This window comes from Mus musculus, chromosome 11 (assembly GCF_000001635.26).
Source record: "Mus musculus strain C57BL/6J chromosome 11, GRCm38.p6 C57BL/6J".
Classification (NCBI taxonomy): Eukaryota; Metazoa; Chordata; class Mammalia; order Rodentia; family Muridae; genus Mus; species Mus musculus.
This window is the reverse complement of record NC_000077.6, coordinates 85,382,312-85,405,348: the sequence shown is the minus strand read 5'-3', so window position 1 is coordinate 85,405,348 and position 23,037 is coordinate 85,382,312. Positions and strand designations below refer to the sequence as shown.

The window sequence follows — 23,037 nt, the reverse complement described above, 5'->3', positions numbered from 1 at the left end:
AGCAATCACACTTGTAAATAAAGACCCATGAGAAATCAATACATACATCACACAGTACTAAGGGCAGTTTAACCTAACCACTAAACTGGAAATAACCAAAATACCATGGCAAGTACAACACAGCCAAACAGTGGGAAGGAAGCTACCCAAAACTGAAATGGGAGTTACAATCTAACCCAGGGCTAGGGAGATGGCTCAGTCAGTAAGAGTGCTTGCTTGTACTTCAAGGAGGAGGATGAGCGGTTACTAAGTCATGGCTGTGTCTGCAGGTAATACCAGAGTTGGGAGAACAGCCAAGACAATGACTCCTGGGAACTCAGTAACCAGTCAGCCTAACTGAACATGCAGCTTCTGGTTCAGTGACAAACCCTATCTTTAAAGGAGTAAGCTGAAGCAAGACAGAGAAAAACACCCGACGACCTTCTCCAGGCCAGCGTGGCAATGTGCAAGCACACACCACAACTATTAAAATTAAGGTTTCTGAACAGTATGACACAGATGACTCTCAAAAGCATGACACAAAACTTAGACAAGCATGATAATGTACGCCTGCAATCTTTTAACTTGAAAAGCTGAGGCTGGGGGGTCAAAGAACAACAGGGAAAGGAAAGAAGGCAGCAGAAGTGGAGGAGAAGAGAGGGGAAGGAAAAGAAGAGGAAAGGAGGAGAGATGACTCAGCCACTGGTAACTCATAGCAGAACTTTAGTTAGTCCCAAAATGAGACTCTATGGTAGAGTGCTTTACTAGAACCTGAAGCCAGACAAAGCACTACTAAACAAACCAAGTAGAAACCCACTCAATGACCAAGTAATGGGCCAAAGAACAGACTGTGTGGATATACCACAGTCTACCAACTGATAAATACTTGGATAATTTCCATATTCGTGTAATGCTGCTATGAAATTCATGTATACATTCTTGAATGGACATATATTTTCAATCTTATATGGACATTATATTTCATTTCTTGGTTGTATACCTAGTAACAGAATTGATGGGTTCATGTGGTAACTCTATATATAACATTTTAAGGAACATCAAACTAGTTTTCAACATAACTACACTAATGATACATTCCCAAGGACCATGATTGAAGGTTCCAATTTTTCCACATCCTTCCCACATGTGTTTTATTCTGCTGTGTGTTGTAACTGTCCTAGGGCATTCCAGGTTGACAGTGGGGCTCTCTGAAATCATGACAGGCCTACATGCTGAATGTGGTAGCAGTGACATAACTACAGCTACTTGTTTGCTCATCAAACAGTGCTCCTCAAATTCATTAATTTTGAGGTAAATAAGTTTTATTTCAATAAAGGTAAATTTTACTTATTTTATACAAGGTATTACTTAGCAAATGTCGAGTTTCAGGTTTCATGCCAAAGAATATGTCACAAATACAGATTTTTAGGAACAATGAGATGTCCATGAAGACCCAGTCTCAGTGAGAGCATTTAACCCGTGACAGTCATCTGTTTATTTGGGTCACTATCATTAAACCCACAGTAATTTCACAGCCACTCATTATACCTGATTTCCTAAACCTGGACTGAGATAGCCAATGTTGTGAGTTCATTTCAAGCCACAAAAAAGCAATCAAATATTTCTTCTAAAGACTTATTAAAAACATACAAAATTCACTGCTGTATTTTTGACAATTAAATGCAGTAATGGAAGAAAATGGGTTCTCTGTGTATTTGACCCCGTGTCCCCCTTTTTTTTTTAAAGATGTATTTATTTATTTTAAGTATATGAGTACACTTTAGTTGTGAGCCTTCACGTGGTTGTTGGGAATTGAACTCAGGACCTCTGCTTGCTCCAGTCAACCCCGCTCACTCCAGCCCAAAGATCTATTTATTATTATACATAAGTACACGGTAGCTATCTTCAGACACACCAAAAGAGGGCATCAGATCTCATTACTGGAGCCACCATGTGGTTGCTGGGACTTGAACTCAGGACCTTCAGAAGGGCAGTCAGTGTTCTTACCCTCTGTCATCTTGCCAGCCTGTCCCCGTGTCTGTTATGTTCACATCCCTCCAAGTGTGACAGAGACACTGAAGGTATTTTATATCTTCACAGTGAAATATAAATACAGAATAAGCTAAAAAGACACAATTCTCTACATAGAGGCCCAGTTGGCCTGTAACTTGCTATGTAGACCAAGCTGGACTTGAATTCAGAGGTCCACCAGGAGCAGTATACTAACTGCTATATCTGGCCTCAAAATAAAACCACACTAATAGGTAAGTACGCAGTTCTTAGAGCCTAGAAACACCTGGATTTGATAAAAATATATCCTGACATTAAAACCAAACTAATGAGGATGCTGACATGGAGGTAACGTGCAATTGCAGCCTTCAACCAGAAAAGCATTCACACAGGTCACTAAGTTAGAATCCTCTTCTAGATCCCTCCTTGGCAGGGGGTGGGGGGTATTTACACAGCATTTACATGTGTTGTACCATACATCAAAGCACATGCCACACCCCGCCAAAAACAGAATTGGCAGACATTCTCATTCCTCTGAACAGGACCCGGATGAACAGAGCCACCTAAAGCATAGGCTTGGAAAACAGATGGTCCTAAATTACTCGAATCAGTATGGCTTCCATGCTAAAGAGGAGGTGCTAGAAACAAACACACACCACCCATGGACACAGAGAAGTAAATAGAGCAGAAAACAGGAGGGAAGGCCCAAATCTCAGAGTTCAGCCATTTAAAATGTCAATAAGCCTGTTCCTCTTCTGTGTAGCATAGTGCTGATAACTGTGAGCACGTGGCAGCTGGCCTACTGCTGGAGGTGCGTGTGCGTGTGCGTGTGCGTGTGTGTGTGTGCGCCCGCGTGTGTGCATGTGTTTGCATGCACTCATGTCTTTAACCACATTTGTTTAACCACAGCCATAAAAATGTTACATCAAAAATATCACACCAGCATTTCTTTAGAATTTAGTCATAAATTCTGACTTCATACAGCTGAACAAATCAAATGATTCTCCTTTGAACATGACAAAAACCAGATTTAACTTATAACTAATACAGCTGTATGTATATGGAAGTTTGTGAGATCAGAAAACTACAGTAAGGAAAAAGTTAAAAACAATGAGCTGTATAAAAGATGAAATATAACAGTTTTTAGAAACAATGAAAAAATTCTAGGTTTTGAAAGAGAACAGGGTTCACAATATAAAAATCAGCATGTGTGTGTGTGTACACACACAAGCCACATATATAAAGAACATAAAGCAGGTCTGTGGGTTAGGTACATAAATTAGTTTTACATATGCATGAATGATAAGGGAGAAAATGCAGCCACTTTACACGTGTTCTGCTCAGGCTCGGAACAGCCATCTCCTCCCCCAGAAATAACTCACTGAGTCACTGTTTTAATTTTTGGTTTTTCTTTTTTGTTTCGTGTGTGTGTGTGTGTGTGTGTGTGTGTGTGTGTGTGTGTGTGTATACTTGTGTGTATACATGTACTTGTGTAGAGTTCTTGTAGAACCCAGAAGAAGACACGAGATCCCTAGAGCTGGCATTTGTGATCCTAAATACTGGAACCTCCGCAAGAACAGTACAGCCCTCAACCCCTGAGCCATTGCTTCAGCACCATCACTTTCTCTCTTTCTTTTCCATCCTTCCTTCTTTCCTTCCTTCCTCAAAATAGTAACAGTAAGCTAGCCAATAGGGATCCTAGGAACTAAATCGAGGTCCTCTGCAAGGTCAGCAGATGCTGTCAAACACTAAACCATCTCTCTAGCCCCCGATTTTGTTTTCTGAGATAGAGTCTCAAGTAGCCCAGGGCTGTCTCATATTCACCATACAGCCACTACAGAGCCTCCATGATGGTTTCTATCGACTGTCAACCTGAAAAGATCATAATCACCTAGCAAACAGGCCTGTGGGTGTGCCAGTGAGGGGCTACCTAGGTTAGCCTTGAAGCATATCTGCCATGGAACATAGAGAGCAGGTTAATGGGGGCAGGAAGACTACTCTGAATGCAGTTGGCAATATCCTGTTTGCTGGGACCCCAGACAGCACAGAAGGGAAAGGAATAGCTGAGGAATAGCTTGGTGCTCTGCTTCCTGCAGATGCAATGTGCACTCTGCTTCAAGCTCCTCCTTCACTACTCTGGGAATTATAACCTTCAACCACAAGCCAAAAGGAATCTTTCCTTGAAGTTTGTTTTTTCAGGTATTTTATTAAACAGTAAGGAAAGTCACTATTAGAAATAATGCCTCCAGGGCTGGAGACATGCGTGGCTCAGTGTTTAAGAGCACTGGCTGCTCTTCCAAAGGTCCTGAGTTCAATTCTCAGCAAGCAAATGGTGGCTCACAACCATCTGTAATGATTCGATGGCCTCTTCTGGTGTGTCTGAAACAGCTACAGTGTACTCACATACAAAATAAATAAATAAATAATTTTTTAAAAAAGAATGAGAGAGTGCCTCTACCTCCTGTTTCTCCTGCCTTCACCTCCCAGTGCTGAGGAATGTTATCAACACCACTAAAAGTTGAATTTATTTCCAGACAGGGGCTCAACATGTAGCCCACGCTGCGCTCAACCTCTACAGCCAACACAACTAGCAACTCACCTGCCTCAGGCTCCAAAGTGCTGGGATAACAGATGTTAGTCACCAAGCTCAGATTAAAGAAATTATCATAAACTCAAGCACAATAACTACATAAAAATCATCACTTATATAAAAATATACACAATGCATTCAATTGTACAAGTGAGTTTCCAAAACTAAACTCACTACTTAGATTAATACAAAAATCGAATTTACGTTTCAAGACAAATATTCAAGGAATATCAGCATCAAGTTTCTTCTTTGTTATTATTATTACCTTTATGTGAACCTTAAGAGTCTTTTTAATCATTTCAAATTAGCATGTAAGATCTTAAATCATTAAAGTATTTCTTGTTTGTTTGATTTTTAGATTTCTTTCTGTAGCCCTGGCTGTCCTGGAACCCACTCTGTACACCAAGCTGACCTCCAATCTGCCTGCCTCTGCCCTCCAAGTACTGCGATTAAAGGTGAGCACCACCACCCTCAGCGTCATTAAAACATTTTCAAATAGATGATGTTTTAGCAGTTTCTATTTCCCCCTTACTTCCCACCTACTTCAAATTTTTATTGATATAAAAATTGATTGGTTATAGCTTTTTACATTTCTTTAACAGATGACCTCATGCACCCGGGCTGGCATACAACTCTCTATAGAACTGAAGATCACTCTGAACTCCCTACACTCCCTGAATGCTGGGATTACAGATATGTAAACCATATCTGGTTTTGCAGGACCTAGGGGCCCACACATGTTGGACAAACTCACCACCAACAGAACTACACTATAGTTTTGTTTTATAAGACCTTTAATTGGAAAAAAATTAATGATTTGGATTCACTAAGAATGTACTGAGGGGTTGGATAGTGGCTCAGTGAAGAGCACTGACTGCTTTGTCAAGAGCAGCCTGGTTTGATTCCCAGCACTTACAAGTCAGCTCAAAACTATCTATAACTACAGCTCCAGGGGATTCAAGCCTTTCACACAGACATTCATCCAGGCAAACAACAATGCACAGAAAAGCAAATTATTAAAAACTATTAGTTTAAAAAAATGTGACAGCCCCCTTGGCGCACACTTTTAATCCCAGAACTCGGGAGGCAGAGGCAGGAGGATTTCTGAGTTTGAGGCCAGCCTGGTCTACAAAGTGAGTTCCAGGACAGTCAGAGCTATACAGAGAAACCCTGTCTCGAAAAAAAACAAAACAAAAAAAAAAAAGTATTGGTAGTGACGTACTCCAGAGGCAGAGACAGATGGATCTCTGAGTTCAAGGCCAACTTGATCTACAGAGTATGTTTTAGGACAGCCAGAGCTGCACAGAGAAACCTTGTCTTGAAACAAGAAAGAAAGAAAGAAAGAAAGAAAGAAAGAAAGAAAGAAAGAAAGAAAGAGAGAGAGAGAGAGAGAGAGAGAGAGAGAGAGAGGAAAGAGAGAGAGGAAAGAGAGAGAGAGAGAGGAGGGGAGGGGAGGGGAGGAGAGGGGAGGGGAGGGGAGGGGACAGGAGAAGAGAAGAGAAAAGAGAAGAGAAGAGAAGAGAAGAGAAGAGAAGAGAAGAGAAGAGAAGAGAAGAGAAGAGACGAGACGAGACGAGACGAGACGAGACGAGACGAGACGAGACGAGACGAGACGAGACGAGACTGCACTGAAGCACAGGAGACAGGAGAAATGCTCAATGGCTGAGAGTGCTTGCAGCTCCTTCAAAGGGCAGCTCGAAGCACCCACATCAGTCAGACCGCCCACAGCTCCAGGAAATCTGACAACATCTTCTGGCATTTGTAAATACTTACACACACATGGATATGCATATGTTTACACATAGACATAGCACACATACACATAAACAATAAGTCATTCAAAGAATATACTGAAACCCTGATAATGTCCAAATAAGCAGAGACCCATACTGTAGCAGCACAGAGAGATACCCACCTACTGCACCATTACAGCACATAGTGCTGGCCATACACATCACACCCCCACAGCACCACAGGGCTGACCATTAGCTGTTACACCCTTACAGCACCAGTGCTGATCTCCTACAGGATAAAACCACATTCAACTTGTTCAGGTTCTTTTTTGTTTTTGTTTTTAACCAGAGGGCAGATTTACCAAAAAAAATTAGGCCTCAACTTCCAAGAGCACACCATATAATAATATTCAACAAATATTCATTAGGACTTCATAACAAGCACTCTAATGAACCACAGAATGTATCAGGCTGGCAAGATGACTCAATGGACAAAGCATTTACCACACAAAACAACTCAAGGACCTGGACCCTGTAAAAAGAGAAAACCAACTCCGACCTCTCCATCTATGCTATGGTACATACATCATATGCATGTTCACATACACACACGATACATTGTTTTAAAACAATGACAAGTCTACAAGTGTACACTGACGAGCAGCAGCACGGTGAGAACACACACTTCACAGAGTGCAGGGTCAGGAGGGTCAGCGGGACTGTTCTAAAGGAGGAACAGCACCAGGTCTAGTGACTATACCTGTAAGGCTGAAGCAACAAGAGGCAGCCTGGGCTGCAGAGATGAGACTCTGATCAGCATCCTGAATTTAATCCCAAAAGACAGAAATCCCAGCAACCACATGGTTGAGATCTGACGTCCTCTTCTGGTGTGTCTGAAGACAGCTATAGTGTATTTAGATATAATAATAAATAAATCTTTAGGCCGGTCAGAGCGAGTGGGGCTAACTGGAGCAAGCAACCTTTGGTCCTAGCAACCACATGATGGCTCACAACCATCAGTACAGCTACAGTGTACCCATAAACATTAAATAAATAAATCTTTAGAAAGGAAGGGGAAGGGGAAAGGGAAGGGGAAGGGGAAGGGGAAGGGGAAGGGGAAAGGGAAGGGGAAGGAAAGGGAAGGGAAGGGAAGGGAAGGGAAGGGAAGGGAAGGGAAGGGAAGGGAAGGGAAGGAAAGGAAAGGAAAGGAAAGGAAAGGAAAGGAAAGGAAAAAAAGAAATTGTAACAAAAACCAAAAAGATGCAGACTAGCTGACTGGATTTTAAAAGTCCATGACAGCAGAAAGGGATTGCTCGGCGTGTCAAGGATTTGAGTCAATGGGAGAGTGCTTGCCTAAAAAGCACAAGGCCCTGAGTGTCAGTCTTTAGTCCTGGAAGATTAGAAAATAAAATTAAGAATATAAACTACAGAAAGAGAGAGCAAACAAACCTCACCAGGACTACAAGCCTAGCACGGGCAATTTGGTGAGCCTCTGCCTCAGAATGCAAAGGTGACAGGACAACTGGGCACACAGCTCAGCAACGCAGTACTTGCCTAACATGACTGAGACCCTGAGTTTAGTCCCTACTGCATATATAGGATTTAAATAAAACTTAGGTGACAAAAACATGCACCCCAATTGAAGGCAGTTCCCACAACTATAGACTCCACATCAGTACACTGAAGGTGCCCCTAACACTACAAAGTATATGAACACAGGGAACAAAGCCACATTCCTGACAGAGTAACAGGATACATAAAAAGAAAAAGATGTCAAAATGTCTTCAGACTCTTCCACATAACTCAAAACTAATGCCTACAAAACTCGGAAATAATGTGATGATAACCAAGCAGTTGCTGGGCAGCCAAGCATTCAGAGAGAATAAAGACATTTCACACAATGGGTACGAGCTCTCCCTAACTTGTGTTTGCAGAAAGCTACAGAAGGACCACCCCCAAAATGTACGAGTGAAGCATGATGGGACAACCCCAGGAGGACTGTTTATTTTTTAACTTAAATTTTATGAGTTCTGTCCCATGTATTACATTTAATAAAAACAAATATTAAAACTTAACCAAATACATTAAGATGACATATAAAGAGGTTTTGTCAGAACATTTATCCTGTAAAACTGTACTTTAGATCTAAAAGAGTCTATTAGTGGAAATAATTTATTGACTAACAAAGCAATTTAAAGCAACTTTAATACAAGCAAAAGTTGAGAAATATTGATTAGTAACTTAATAAGCAAAAGAACTTCATAAATAAAATGAAAAAGTCAGAAATCTGCTTCTGTTAATTACACATGAGAGAAAGAACAGTCTGTTATTGTTACAAGTCCTTGTGGACAACCCTAAGGATCCCAAAACAGAGAAGGACAGTCTGTTAGAACCGTCTGTGTCAAAACATTGCACAAAAATATAAATGCAACACAAGAAAAAATACCCAAGAAAATCCAGGGCAAGTAGCAAGGGGTATGTAGGGGGAACAGAGGGAGAGGGGAAAGGGAGATGGGGGGGAGGGCTCTACAGATGAAGGCTTTGAGGGGTACACAGCTGAACTGCAAGGGGAAAACCACATGACTGTGGGGTAGTGTCCAGTTGTCCTTCCCAATTCATTAAAGAAAACCTAATTACATTATCCCTAAAATTACGTATGCACAATCAAGCTCTGAGTTTTAGTAAGCATCACTCTCACTAATTTAGAGAATTAACAGCTACATGAAGTCTTAATGAGATACTTAATTTCAGGATAATCTTTCAGATGATAATAGAATTAAGATATTTTATATCCTTATTTTAGAGAAACTTTAAAGTGTCCCATGTGATTAATATAATTATTTGCAACACATGTAAAATGTACTTTAATGAACATATGAAACAAGGAAAAAATAACTTTCTCTGATCTCATAATATGAAAGACTCAGAAAATTAAATAGGAACATATATTGGGACATTTCTACATAAATACAGCATATGTAACATTTAGCAGAATTTTCACGAAACATGGAGGGGGAATAGATTCAAAGAGCACTGTATACACAAAAATGTCAAAGTTTCATTCTTTTCTACAATGACTATACATTAATATATTTTAAAGAAGCAGTTGCCATAAAAGCAAGAGTTACAAGTTTAAAAGCCCACAACACCTTTCTGCCACAGCGAAGGCTCTGACCCACAGCAGAGACAATACTGAAAAGCAAGCTCTCTGGGGCAGCAAGTCCAACTGAGAAGGGAGAGGCTTGCAGGGGAGACCTGGGGGATACCCATAGAAAGAGGACGCCAGCAGCAGAACAAAGGCGGCCCAGAAGGATGCCCACAAAGCCAAGAAAGAAGACGGCTCGGAGAAATAGCTAGCAAAGGCACAGGCCAAATTGAGATCAAAGAGGATGGAGATAAATCAAAACCACAACAGAAAGTGAATAGCCATATTGAAATGGTTAAGATTACCTATTTCCCTGCAACTGAGAGCACTAAGGGTTTGTCTTGGGGGAGGAGAGAGGCAGAATGGACCTTTGCAGCACAGCAGCCCTGGGTTATCAGGCTTGCTGTCTGTAGTCCAAAACCAACAAAAGAGAAACCGTGTGACTTGCTTTTTCTTAAGGGCTACACTCACCCAACTGTGGAGCAGGCAAGATTCTAGCTGCTCGGACTGGACCATGTCGTACAGAGAAGAGCTCCTGGGCTTCCCCGCTGATCTGCATAAGGGAAAGCAGAAAATATCTCAGTATATTAATTAAACTGTGGGTCACAATGCTATTAGGCAAAAACAACATCGAAATTTTGTTGTGAATAGCTAGAAACACACACACACAAAAAACACTTTAGGATCATAGGCCCCTCGTGCACATCAAATACATCACTATCTTAAACCACCGTAAGCATTTTCAGGAAAACGTTAGAATTCTTTCTTAGTATGAACTTGGAAAAAAGTATGTTCTGTAAGTGTGTGATTTCTCCGCATTAAGCCATGAGGAGTCCGTGCAGTCCCTGCGCTCACTCTCCATGTTAGGGCCGGGGAGCTACAAGACTGTTCTGCAATATTCACGTTTGGTCATTACAGGCAATTATCTTTCCAGAACTGTTACTCTCAGTAAATCATTCCAATCTATCAGCTACGTTCTTTTGTGATTACAAAAATGGCTACTAAGAACAATAAAAACAAACAAACAAAAAACCAGGACCTCCCAGACTGCAATATTCTGTAAATAAGGGAATAATAAAGTTGTGAGCAACTTTGGAAGTCATCTCTTCTAATATAAACAAAGATCAACCACTTTGTCCATTCCCTTGGTAAGGTCAGATTCAATGCTTGGACATAAAGACATTAGTATTCTGTTTGTCCAAATGGCAAAGGGGGTATGTGAGTGTGCATCAAGTTTTTAAAAAATGCCTTTCAACTACTGGTTGATCTGATGAGCACATTAAAATAGAATTAGCAAGTAACAATTTTCTAGGCTGACTGTGGGAGGTGTTATTAATAGGGTCTCTAACACACTGCAGTAACTACCCAATGTTTGATGGAAAAAATATACAACATCATAAAAAACTGTACACATTATAAAACTGGTCCTAAAGACTCAAGAAATCTAATAGACAAAAGAAGTATCTCATAGAAGATTCACACTGTTGATTTTCTAATAGGCTTTCCTCAACAAGTGGCTTAGAATTCCAAGAATCTATCCATTATAAAGGGCTGGCCAACCTTCCAAAGTAAACATATATTCAGAGGAGCTCTTACAGAGAGAAAGAACTCACATCTTCCGCGGCTCTCCTATGTACCCTTTAGAGCTGTGAGCTGCAGGGTTTTCCTTTCCTGTAAATATTCCCATGAGGAACCCCAGCCCAGACAGTGCTACAACAGCACCACCTACCCAAAGGCTCTAAGAAGTCAGAAAGCAGGCCTGGGTTGCAGGGCTCCACAAGCCTTTCATTTCGGTAACAAAATCCATGAGCAAAACACAGTGGGGCTCTCAAGTCTCCATCTTATAACAACAGATAAGAAGGAAACTGTTTAATAAAAAACTGGAAGAAATTATTTGGTGAAATCTTCCACCCAATGCAGCAATCAAACATTTTTCTGAAATCTTAAAATGTACCACTTCTTTGGTTTCTAGACACACATATATGAATGGACTAAGAAATGGTATTGCCTACTTCTATTAAAGATGTGTTGTTAAGTTCTGAGTCTCCACCTCTTGAGAATAAACAAAGAAGGGCAAAGCAGAGAATGTTGAGTAAGCAATTACATTTTGAAAATACAGTAAAGATAAAAAAATAAGTCTATTTTCATAGAATTAAAAATAAGGTAAAACTTACAGTTGTAATAAGAAGGGTAATGAAAAATCGCACTTGTGAAATTTACACACATAACAAACTACAATGTGAACACGAAATCTCCTGTTCTGTGCTTTCATTTCCATGGGCCTGAGCAGGCATTTGTGGCTCGATCTAACAAAATTCTAACGTTAAAAAATATAATCTTATTACCCTGAGCCTCTGTGCTCCAATATACTATTGTTTTAAGATCTCTCAACATAATTGCAATACGTTTGTCCTCACTGAATTTAATACACTAGAGCAGAAAACATAGAAAAAATCCAAACACATGAAGCTTTACAATAAAACAATTTTCAAAACAAAGCAACCTCCTTATTCTAACCTGAACACATCTTTACATGTACAGCAACAGGTGAGAACAAAAACCAGGAGGATAACAAAAATGCACCCCCACATTCACTGCGGGAGCCCGCACTGAGTTGGGGAGCTGAGCTAGAATCCTCAGGTACAGCCTAGGAAAGGGAATGGAGGAGGCACTGTGCCATACACAGAGAGCTGGGGACATCCTAGACGCCTGACTCTATGCTGCTGAAATCAGAAGCATAGTTCTAACTGCAGAACGTAAGTCGCAAGTATCAGCCTCCCGGGAAAGAACCCTCCAACCATCCGTGAAAATCCTACATGAGAACAACACTGCGCGCAGACAGCACTACTCGGCATAGCCAGACAGGGCCTTCACATCAGAAAGCACACAGACGGGGATGGCTCCCAGCTGCCTCTAATACTTTCATCCAGCATGTTCATGGGTAACTTTGCTTTCAAATAAATACCAAAACAAGGTTAACTCAGTCAAAACTACTTTTGGGTTTCCCAGAAAAAAAGATCTTAGAAAATGGCAAAGAATCTCAATGAGGGAGAGCGTGTGGCCTGAAAAGTGAGCTGCAAGCTTACTTCTAAACTGAACAGCAGGGGCACGAGAGAGTGGACCCAGGACTCCAGGCTGGAGAGGAGGGTACACAGGAGGCCGCTCCCTCCCAGAGTTCCTCCTGGTCTCCGCCTTTGTCCTGCTGGCATTTAATTTCTGATGACAGACTTTTGTTGTTTAGGGCATAAACCGGACGTACCAGTTTGAAGGCACAATAAGGAGAACAAAGAATGATTTGTTCACACTGTAGGAAAAAAAATCTTTTCCAACCATAGAAAATAGCTTTCGCATGGTGAAAATATGCAAATTACATACCAAACTGGAAGGGAGTTGGGGAATACAAGTTTAGAATCTCACAACTCAACCTAAGGAAAAGGAAATTACAGTGCAAAAGACAGCGATCCACACACAGAATCATCTGGGAGACCTCTGAGAGCCAGCCTGCTCTGAAACCCTGGCGTGTCACGGACAACAGAATGGATCCCGGGTGAGCCCCAGGACACACACAGTGCTCTGCTCTACAGAGACAGAGAACTAGAATCCAAAGACTTTTTTGGCAAACTCTACTGACAGACAGCTTTCTATTTAAAATGTACGTGTCATCAGTTATACATGTACAGGCTAATGAATGTTCCATAAAGCATCTATGCTACTGACATACACCTCAAAAAAATTAGGCTGGTAACAAATGCAGAGGCAGGCGAATCTTGACCACATCTTGGAAGCCAAGCTTGCCTATACAAGAAATTTCACACCAGCTCAGACTAAAAGTTGACACTCTATCTCCAAAAAAATTAATAAATAAAACAACAAAAAGTTACAAGGCTTCAGAAGGCTTGCCACATCCCTCCCCGGTTATAGCCACAATCTTAACTTTCAAGACTGGGCACACATTTGCATTACTGGACACAGTGTAACTGGGGTCATATAGTATACTCTTATAGAACCTCTTCCACATTACTATGATTATAAATTAATTCATGTCAATGAATATGATTACAAGTCTTTCTTTCATTGGATGAAAACACTATGATTTTACATATCCCACCACTGACAGGCCTCTAATACATTTCTAGTTTGGACCCAGCAGAATTCCAGCTTCCTGGCCACCACAGTAACACAAGAGAAAGTTGGACATAATGATACACACCAATAACCCAGCACTTGAATGCTGAAACCTTTGAAATTACAGTTTCAAGGGCAACCTGGGCTGTGGAACAAAATCTTGTCTCAAAAAACGAAAACCAAACAAAGGCAGCTGGGCTGATGAGCATTACTGTGATCTTACTCAGAAGACCCAAGTCTTGTGTTTCTTGGTCACAGGTTCAGGCTCTGCCTGCTGGACTATACAGAGTGGCATCAAAAATCACCAAGGCGACTTAGTGAGAACCTATCTCAAAAACAACATTGTTAATAAACAGTGCGAGGATACAGCGCAGTGTGGGGATGATTATGTAACGTGAGGCCCTAGGATCAATATCTAATTCCACCAAACAATCGTACAAACAAATCAAGAAAAATTATATAAGAATTCACTAATTCTTCCAGTGGACTACCTGCCAGGCCACCATGATGTCATCTAATTTACAGCAATCTATACCACTTTATTTGTGCTATTTTACAATACTGTACAATACTAAATATCAAAAACTGACAGTAATGGTTCTTTGAGTTTTTAGAAATTGAACCCAGGACCTTGTACACACCAGGAAGGACTCAACCATGAGCCACATCTCTTGCCCTGCAACTTCTTGCTAAACAGACATGCAAATAAACTTTGGTAAAAAGACAACTTGACCTGCTCTGAACCTGCTACAGGAGCAGTGCCTGCACCTGTAGCAATCGAGAGGCTGTAGCAGGAGAATCTCTTACATATAAGCTAAAAGCCATATTTGGCGACACAGGAAGACCAGAGTACAAAAAGCTTACTGTTGTTAGTATTTTTTAGCCTGCTTTAACCTTTGACGGGGAAGGGAGGACACTGGAGACTGATCCCAGATAGGAAGGCAAGCCCACTGCTCCTGCTGGGCAGTCACTGTCCAGTGAGCTACTTTCCAGCCCAAACGCGTGTTATTACAAAGAGGATATTAATGAGGTTTGCATTTATTAGATTGAATGTCCACATCCCTAACTGCCTCCAGATCTTCACACTGTCCTCTGAACTACCTATAACAAGTTCCCAATTTGTTCCTTAGTTACAGTTAAATAAGATCTAGGCCATCTGTACTGTTTTACAGTCGTACCTAGTACACAGATTACACAACTGTGATATTACTGCAGATGGCTCCAGTGAATATGTGTATGTAGCCCTCTGCAGAGACCTATCAATATAGTTGCTTCCATTTTCAAGATGATCAAGGGGCTGGAGAGACCTCTCGGGAATTAAGACCACTTATTGCTCTTGCAGAAGACCAGAGTTTCATTCCCAGCACTCATACACAGTTCTTGTAATAGAATATCTGATGCCTTTTGTTGGCTTTTGTGGATATCACCATGTATACACAAATACAGAGATGCTTAAATAAAAATTAAAAATATGTCAGGCATGGTAAAACATGCCATTAAACTCAGCATTCAAGAGGCAGAGGCAGGTGAACCATTGAGTTCCAGGCCAGCCAGGGTTACACAGTGAGCCCTGTCTCGATGTAAAAATAAAATAAAATAAATAAAAAGCAGGGGCTGGAGAGATGGTTCGGTGGTTAAGAGTACTGACTACTATTCCAGAGGTCCTGAGTTCAAATCCCAGCAACCACAGGGTGGCTCACAACCATCTGTAATGGGATCCGATGCCCTCTTCTGGTGTGTATGAAGACAGCTACATACTCATATAAATAAAATAAATCTTTTAAAAATAAAATAAGAAAATAAAGACCAGAGCATGAAACAAGGCTCCAGTTAAAATCACTGACCGCTCTCAAAGAGGACTCAGGTTTGATTCCTAACACCAACCTGATTTCTCACAGCTATCTGTAACCTCAGTCCCAGGGGATCCAATGCCCTCTATGAGCACAAGTTTGTACAAATGATGTACACACATACAAGCAGGCAGGATACACAACACAAATCAATAGTGTTTGTAAAACACAGAGGAAGGCATAAACACAGCTTTCATAGATTAGCAAGACTGTTTTCCAACGTTGTCACATCACTTCACAAGTCCACTAGCAAAGTATGAGGGTTCTTTTTGTTCCCACTCTGGTGAGCCATTGATGTGAGCCAATCTAATAGAGAACTGAAATAAGAGATTTATGTAGCTCATGAATGAAAAGCATGAAGGCAACCTGTGCATATGCCAGTCAGCCCCAAACCAAGTATATAAGCTAACAGCATTTACTATGAGTTTGTGATGCCAGATGATTCTCAAGTGAGATCCTGAATGTGTCATGTACAGAGGCAGATAAGACAGCACACAACACCAATTAGATGCAGAGACTCATCTCAGCATCTCTGAGGAAGACAAATCCTTAACTTAATTCTAAATACAGGAAGAACCAATCTCCTGCCACCCTGAGGTTAGGTTTAGTGACACTGTGCTTGATAAAGAAACTGTGAAACTTGAGGTATTCACCTTATAGATGATAAATACACCTAAACAAGCTTAAGGGAACAGAAACCACAGAAACCCACTTACAATGGAACGACATAAGAAATTAGTAACAGCAGGACATCTGGAAAATAACAAAACACTAGTGAGATTAAGCAACCAAATTATAAACAACACAAAGTTCAAAGAAGAAAGTTTCAAATTTTTTAAAAAATATTTTGTTTATGGTTTATTTTCTCTGTTTTTATTTGAGCCAGGGTCTAATGTAACCCACACTGTCCTCGAACTCCTGACCCTCACAAGTGCTCGAATTATAAGCATGTGTCACCAAGCTGAGCCTGAAAACATTTTTAACTAAATGAAAATAAAAACCAATTGAAGCTAGTGGTATGCAGTCACAGAGTGAAATCCATACCACTAAATGCACAGAGCTGAAAAAGAGGCTCTAACTGTGAAACTTAAAACTACCTATGAAATGAGAAAAGAACCAAATCAAAGCAAGTAGGCACAAGTAAACATCAATTAGAAATGAAATCAATAAAATTGAAAAAAGGAAATCAATGGGGGAAAAAAAAATCAATGAAATCAAAAGCTGGTTCTGAGAAAAGATCGATAAAATCCTAAAGACTGTCGCAGGTATAAGAAGCAGGCAAAGGTGTCAGACAACTAAAACCTAGCATGTGAGAGGCAGGTGGAGAAAGATGCAGAGCTGGGCATCACCAAGGGATACAGAATGGCTTCTGGCATGGTGACATATCATTATAACCCCAATACTGAGAAGGTAAGGTAGGAAGACTGACACAGTGTCAAAACCAAATTGAGATACACAGAGAATTCAAGGTAATCCTAAACTGAGCTAGCGCCCAGGCCCCACCCTCTGATGGGTATGGGTTGGGGGAGAGTGTGGCTAGGCTGGCCACTGAGCCTAAGACCCAGGATCTGCCTTTCTCTGCCTACACAACACAAGAACTACAAATAGTTCAAGGCAGTTTTTCACATGGGTGCCTAGGATTTAACTCGGGGCCTCATGCTTACATGGAAAAAACTGAGCTATTTTCCCAACATCCAAAATCTGAATTTTTATGTGAGCCATGAGACTTGGAACACAGAATTTCTCAGGTTACCTCAAGCACATTTTGCCTTTAAATCAAAAACTCCATTTGTCTCAGAGTGGTCAAGTGAACAGCTCTAACTCCACCTTGGGAAGAAGTCGACAGCAAAACTGTGTTCCTTACAGAGTTTTACTCTTACTGCCCAAATCACACACAGCAAGGTCAGCACTCAAACAACTTGACTATGTTTATTAAATATATGAATTTGCTACATCATAATAGCCCTGAAATAAGCAAAATAACATCTATAGCAATGTGACTATTATAAGACTGTGTGTTTAAAGCATATAGTACATAATTAATACTAAATGAGAGGTAACCAGGGATCTGGTTTTTTGTAGGAATAAAAGACAAATGACTGCACTTATATATCTTAATGTTTATCAGGTTGTGACTTTAAGTCGCTATTCTTAAATCTTGTTGTAAATAATAAATGTATAATAAATGTTGTAAATTATAATGTATCCAAATATATAAAAGAACACGTTATTGAGACCAACCTAATTCATGGAACCATAGGACTGTTACCACCTGTACTTTATAGCCCTGGTTTTAAAAACATCCATACTAGGTCAGGTGTGGTCGTACATGCCTCTAATCTCAGGGCAGCCAAAGGCAGGAAGATCTGTCAGTTCCAGGTCAGCCTAGTCTACATAGTGAGCGCTCCAGCCAATCTTGTCTCAAAGAGCAAAAGACCATTGCCAGAGAATTTACTCAGTGTTTAAAAGCATCGGCTGTTCTTCCAGAAGACCTGAGTTCAAGTCCCATCACCTACATGGTGGCTCACAGCATTTTGTTAACATCGGTCCAAGAGGACCCAAAACCCTTTTCTGGCCTCTAAAAGTACCAGGCACTCAGTGGTGCACAGACGTAATTTGGCAAAACAGCCATACAAAATAAAAATATGAAAATTCTTTAAGAAAACAAAGTAAACATTGGCTCATCTACTGGAACAGGCACAGCACAATCTTTGGCGATGTTACTAACAGAAAGATGGAGTGAGTTGGTACAGAAACCCTTTCAGTTTAATTCCTGTGTAAACCTAAAACTACTTGAAAACTATAATTTAAATGTATATAGAATACATGAGAAATCATTATAAACCCCAAAATTAATGTTTACCTAATAGCAAAGGGATACGGACATAAAAAAGCAAAAACTAGAGAGGAAAGGAAAGAGTGCAAAGAAAATTTGATATTTCAGAACTTCATTTCTGGCTCTTCCAGAGGGCACAGGTTCAGTTCCCTGCATCCACATGGTGAGTCAACTCTGGTTCCAAAGGACTGGATGCCCTCTTCTCAACTCTATAGGCACACCAGGCATTCACAGGGCGCATATAGAAACATGCAGGCAAAACATCCATAAACATAAAGTAAAAAATAAACCTAAAAATATTTTACTTAAATTCATAAAGCAACAAAAAGTCATAAACTCCATATAAATAGACTACTGTGCTATTATCAATTTACAAACTGCTAACAATCCTGCACTATTTGAACTGAATAAAATTGCTTAAAAGGAAACCTGTAACATTATAGTTTGCCTTGAAAAGTAACAACAAAAATCTTTTGCATGGGTTTTAGTTTTGCACTCGTAAGTGAAAGATCATAATGCTGTCTCTTGGGATGCCTTAATGATTCTTCGTTTTGCCTGCTGGACTGTAAACGCAGTGAGGCCGGTGGGCGGGGATCAGACTCATTCGGCTCAGCTATGTATCTTCAGTAACTAGCATGTAGACGTTCAAAACATATTCGTTGAATGAATGAGTCAGAAGAGATCTACCCCTGACATCAACCAGGGAAAGCGCTTTGCACAGTTACTGGAAGATATACCCGTGTGTTGGCTGTTCCTATGCAGGAACATTCTAGGCACATTCATTAATCTGCACCACAGAGGAGAGAAGACATGCCTACATCACTAGCTCACACATGCAGAAGGATCTTAATAAATGTCTTATCGGTGGAAGAAGCATCTTCCAAGCAAAAAAAAAAAAAAAAAAAAAAAAAAAAAAAAAATCTTTTGCATTAAGGAAAAATGGATACCAGGCAGTGGTGGCACACACCTATAATCCTAGCACTCCGGAGGCAGAGGCAGGCAGATTTCTGAGTTCAGGGCTACAAAGTGAGTTCTAGGACAGCCATGGCTCTTCAGAGAAACCCTGTCTCAAAAAACCAAAAAAAAATAAAAATAAAAAAGGAAAAGTGGATTTAGATCACGACAGGGTAAGGCAATGGTGGGCATCATCACAGCTTCCTAACTCAGTAAGGAAGCCAAAATGGCCACGCATGAGCTGGCACATAGCTACAATGACAGCTCTAAGGAGTCGAGGCAGACTGACCAGGTATTCAGTACCACAGAAGCAAGGAGATTTTAATTAGCTATTATGTAGCCAGAGCAATCACAAAGCAAATAATAGTAGCTCACAGACTCTGCTTGGAATACCCTGTGCCCTTGCTGCTGTGCAGTCAGCCCTGTGTGGCCACAGCATCATCTGCGTTCCAACACCATCCCAAAGCAGGTGTGGGCACATCTGTACTGACCACAAATAACTTCTTTGTTATTACTGAAACATTACACCAAACAGCTGTTAATATAGGCTTAATATTATTAATGTTAATATAGGCTTGATATTGTACTAGATATAAGAACATAAAAGTGACCTAAAGAACACAGGGTAATGTGGCTGAGTTATATGCATATGCCACAGTCTGCCAGACAGGGGTGGTGCACGCCTTTAATCCCAGCTCTGGAGAGCAGACACAGATGGATTTCTGAGTTCAAGGCCAGCCTGCTCTACAGAATAAATTCTAGGACAGCCAGTGCTGCACAGAGAAACCCTGTCTCAAAACAAACAAACAAACAAAAACATATCCTGCACAGTTTTATAAAGAAGACAGAGGTATCTACACATTTTATATATATTGGAAGGAGTATGGATTCTTGCAACCAATCCTTCCATGGACATGGGATCATACTTTTACTATAAAAATTAAAGGAAAAAGGAAGAAAAACTACCCAAAACTTTCAACCTCAAAAGACACCAGCATCTCCTACAGTTCTCAGCCAGGCATATACACATGACTGTAATACCCAGCTAGGGAGGCTGAGGCAGGAGGATCACCATAGCTGAAGAATTTATGATGCCTTGGCATCACAGTGAGAAAGCACCTTGAAGGTCAACCTAATTAATAGCTTTTATTTGGGAGGCTTTCTGCTCTAACCAGGTGTGGCCAGTGTTCCACGTTACAGCTCTGCCTGACGATTTCAGAGCCTTAAGACAGCACGGTTGAGGAATGCATCCCTGCAGGCAAGGGCAGTCCTTCAAGCTCCTACAATAGGGGACAAGAGGAGAATACATTTTCTATTTTATTTCTGCTGCCCAACCACAAATGATTTGGCTGATGCCAGAGTGTCAGTGTCTCCACAGCAGATTCTATGCCAGCAAGAAAGAAAACACAAACCGCAAAAACCACCTAAAATGTGTATTTGTGAGAACTTACAACTTAAAGAACAGATATTTGCTGACCACATGAAGGAGACAGCAAGCCAGTCAGTCTGTATTTTGGTCTTGACACTAACAACAAAACACAAAACTTGAAGCAAGAAGGCAGTGAGTCTCAGGAACAGTATGAAAACCACAGAACATAAATAATGAATGGAACGGTTACTCATACTTTCATACTTCCAAATTTTCACACACACTGAGAAAGCACTGAGGCAGCTCCGACCCTGCCCCTCCAGCCTGCTTTTCCAGAGGAGGAAAGCAGAGCGGCATGTGGCCCTTGGCTAAGCACGCACGGCTGATCCAGACCTCACAGCCCCAGCCATGACTTCAGCACACACCAATCTAAGTATCGGGCCTTTGAAGCTGCTCTAATGGTATCTTCCATTTGCAACTAACACTTCTGTAGTCAAAAGATCTTCCTTGGGGTAGATGTTAATGCAAAAGCACTCAGACAGCCTGACATGTGTGCCAGGAGGCAGACTGGAAGGTGCTCAGAAGTCAATGTAACACCATTACAGAGGGTGTTGGCCTAAGCAGCTGTCATAAACACTTCACAGTCACTCAAGCACACAAACTTCATTGCCTCTAATTCATTCTTTGTACTACAGCTTGAATGGGTTGAATCTAAAATATACACTGAGCAAAAGAATACAGACAAGACAAGGAAGACTCCATAGTGCATAAATTTAAATTGTTTAAAACTGCCAAGCTAATCTGTGGTCAGGACAATGACTGTTTTACCCATGGGGGAGGGAACTACATGAGAAAGAAAAGGATCCTTAAATGCCATCCAGTGTGTTTGTTCCACTTACTTGTCTGTGTGCATACATGCACAATCACACATACACAGGAAAAAGTCAAGCTATAAACATGAGCTTTATATAGCTTGTGGTATTATAAACTATATTTACAATGGTATATGACGTCTATAAACTATCAATTCATGAAAGAAACAAGAGGACGCTTATATGCATATTCAATATAACAGAAACCAATCTGAAATGGCCACTCCAAGTATGGCAAATGACATTTGCCAAATACAATATCAAGTAATGAGAAAAATGATGGCCTCTATTCAAGGTGTGGGGACATGAGTGAACAATGCTCAGTGACTCGTGTCATGGCACATCTGTCAAAGCCCCTCATACAGCACTGAAATGAACCCTGACTGTGGGTGGCAATAACATGTGAACTCAGGTTCAGAGACTCCAACCACATCACTCTGCTTTAGACTGTTGGTAAACAGGAGTCACATGTACCCATGGGACATACAGCAACTCCGTCCTTCTCCTCCAGTCTACTTTTTCAAGAAGTATTTACTTCTGCCCAACAGTGAGAGGCAGAAACAGGCAGCTGTGAAGACCTCCCTGGCCAGACAGTAGAGCTGAAACCACAGCTTCTGGTTCAAAAAGAGACCCCATCTCAGGGCAATTAAGACAGAGAAACAACTGAGAAAAAGAGCCCATGCCTTTTTTCTCCTAATGGAAACACACACTCATGCACATTCAAGAACATGCACCACACATCCACATACAAACAAACAAAAACCAACTATACATACATATTCCTAGAAAGCAAAAAAAAAAAGGGGGGGGGCTCTCATTTAAGAAAGATCCCAACTTAGGATAAACTTCAATTATGAAGTAACAATCAGCCTACAAATTAGCAAAATTTGCATAATGCTATTAGAACACACTTGGGCTTGTCTAAAAGACGGCCTTAGGAGTCATACTACAGGGGAAGGAAGGAATGAGAGCAAGGACACAAGTCTAAAGATGCCAGAAATGACATTCATTACTTTGTATGTTTATATTAATGTCAATAAAAGAAACTAATAAAAATTTTAAGAATGTATTATAGAGTCAGACACAGTGACACATGCCTATAACCCCAGCTCTTGGGAGGCTACACAGGATGACTGCCAAAAGTTTGAGACCAGTATGGGTTAGAGGAAAAGTCTGACTCAAAAAAATAAAAGAAAAATATAGAAAAACTTTCAGTTCAATAATCTGGGCAGATTCAACATGTTCCTTCGTCTATGCTGCTATTCTATCTGACACCCAGCACAGACCTGCCCATCACTTCTCCTTCCTGTAAGGAAAGCAGAGAACAAACACAAGGCCTGTGCTCAACAACAGCATATGCAGCCTGAATGGACTCCAAACCTCTGCTTACCAATGCACTCAAATCACCAACTTAATATTACTCCCAAATGAAACCTATAAAAATGTTTCCTGGCTAACAATCTCAATGCGGCAAGGTCTACTGGCATATAGCTTCTAATAAATAATGGACTAATTGCTTTCTACCTCAAATATGCCCTCATGTGTTTGCTCTGCAGGTTTTGGTATGCAAAGCT

At 40.7% G+C, this 23,037-nt stretch overlaps 1 protein-coding gene across 26 annotated transcripts in view; it reads right to left on the bottom strand.

Annotated features, from left to right (window-relative positions):
• The window catches only part of Bcas3 (breast carcinoma amplified sequence 3), a 472,949-nt gene that overhangs the window by 420,710 nt on the left and 29,202 nt on the right, over positions 1-23,037 (bottom strand). For all 26 annotated transcript variants that reach the window (XR_001779924.2, XM_030245679.1, XM_030245680.1 and 23 more), the window contains one exon: positions 9,929-10,010. Coding sequence is in view for 25 of the 26 variants with exons in the window: in XM_030245679.1 (XP_030101539.1) it covers positions 9,929-10,010 (82 nt within the window). In the remaining variant the exon portion in view is untranslated. The remainder of the gene's footprint in view (positions 1-9,928; positions 10,011-23,037) is intronic.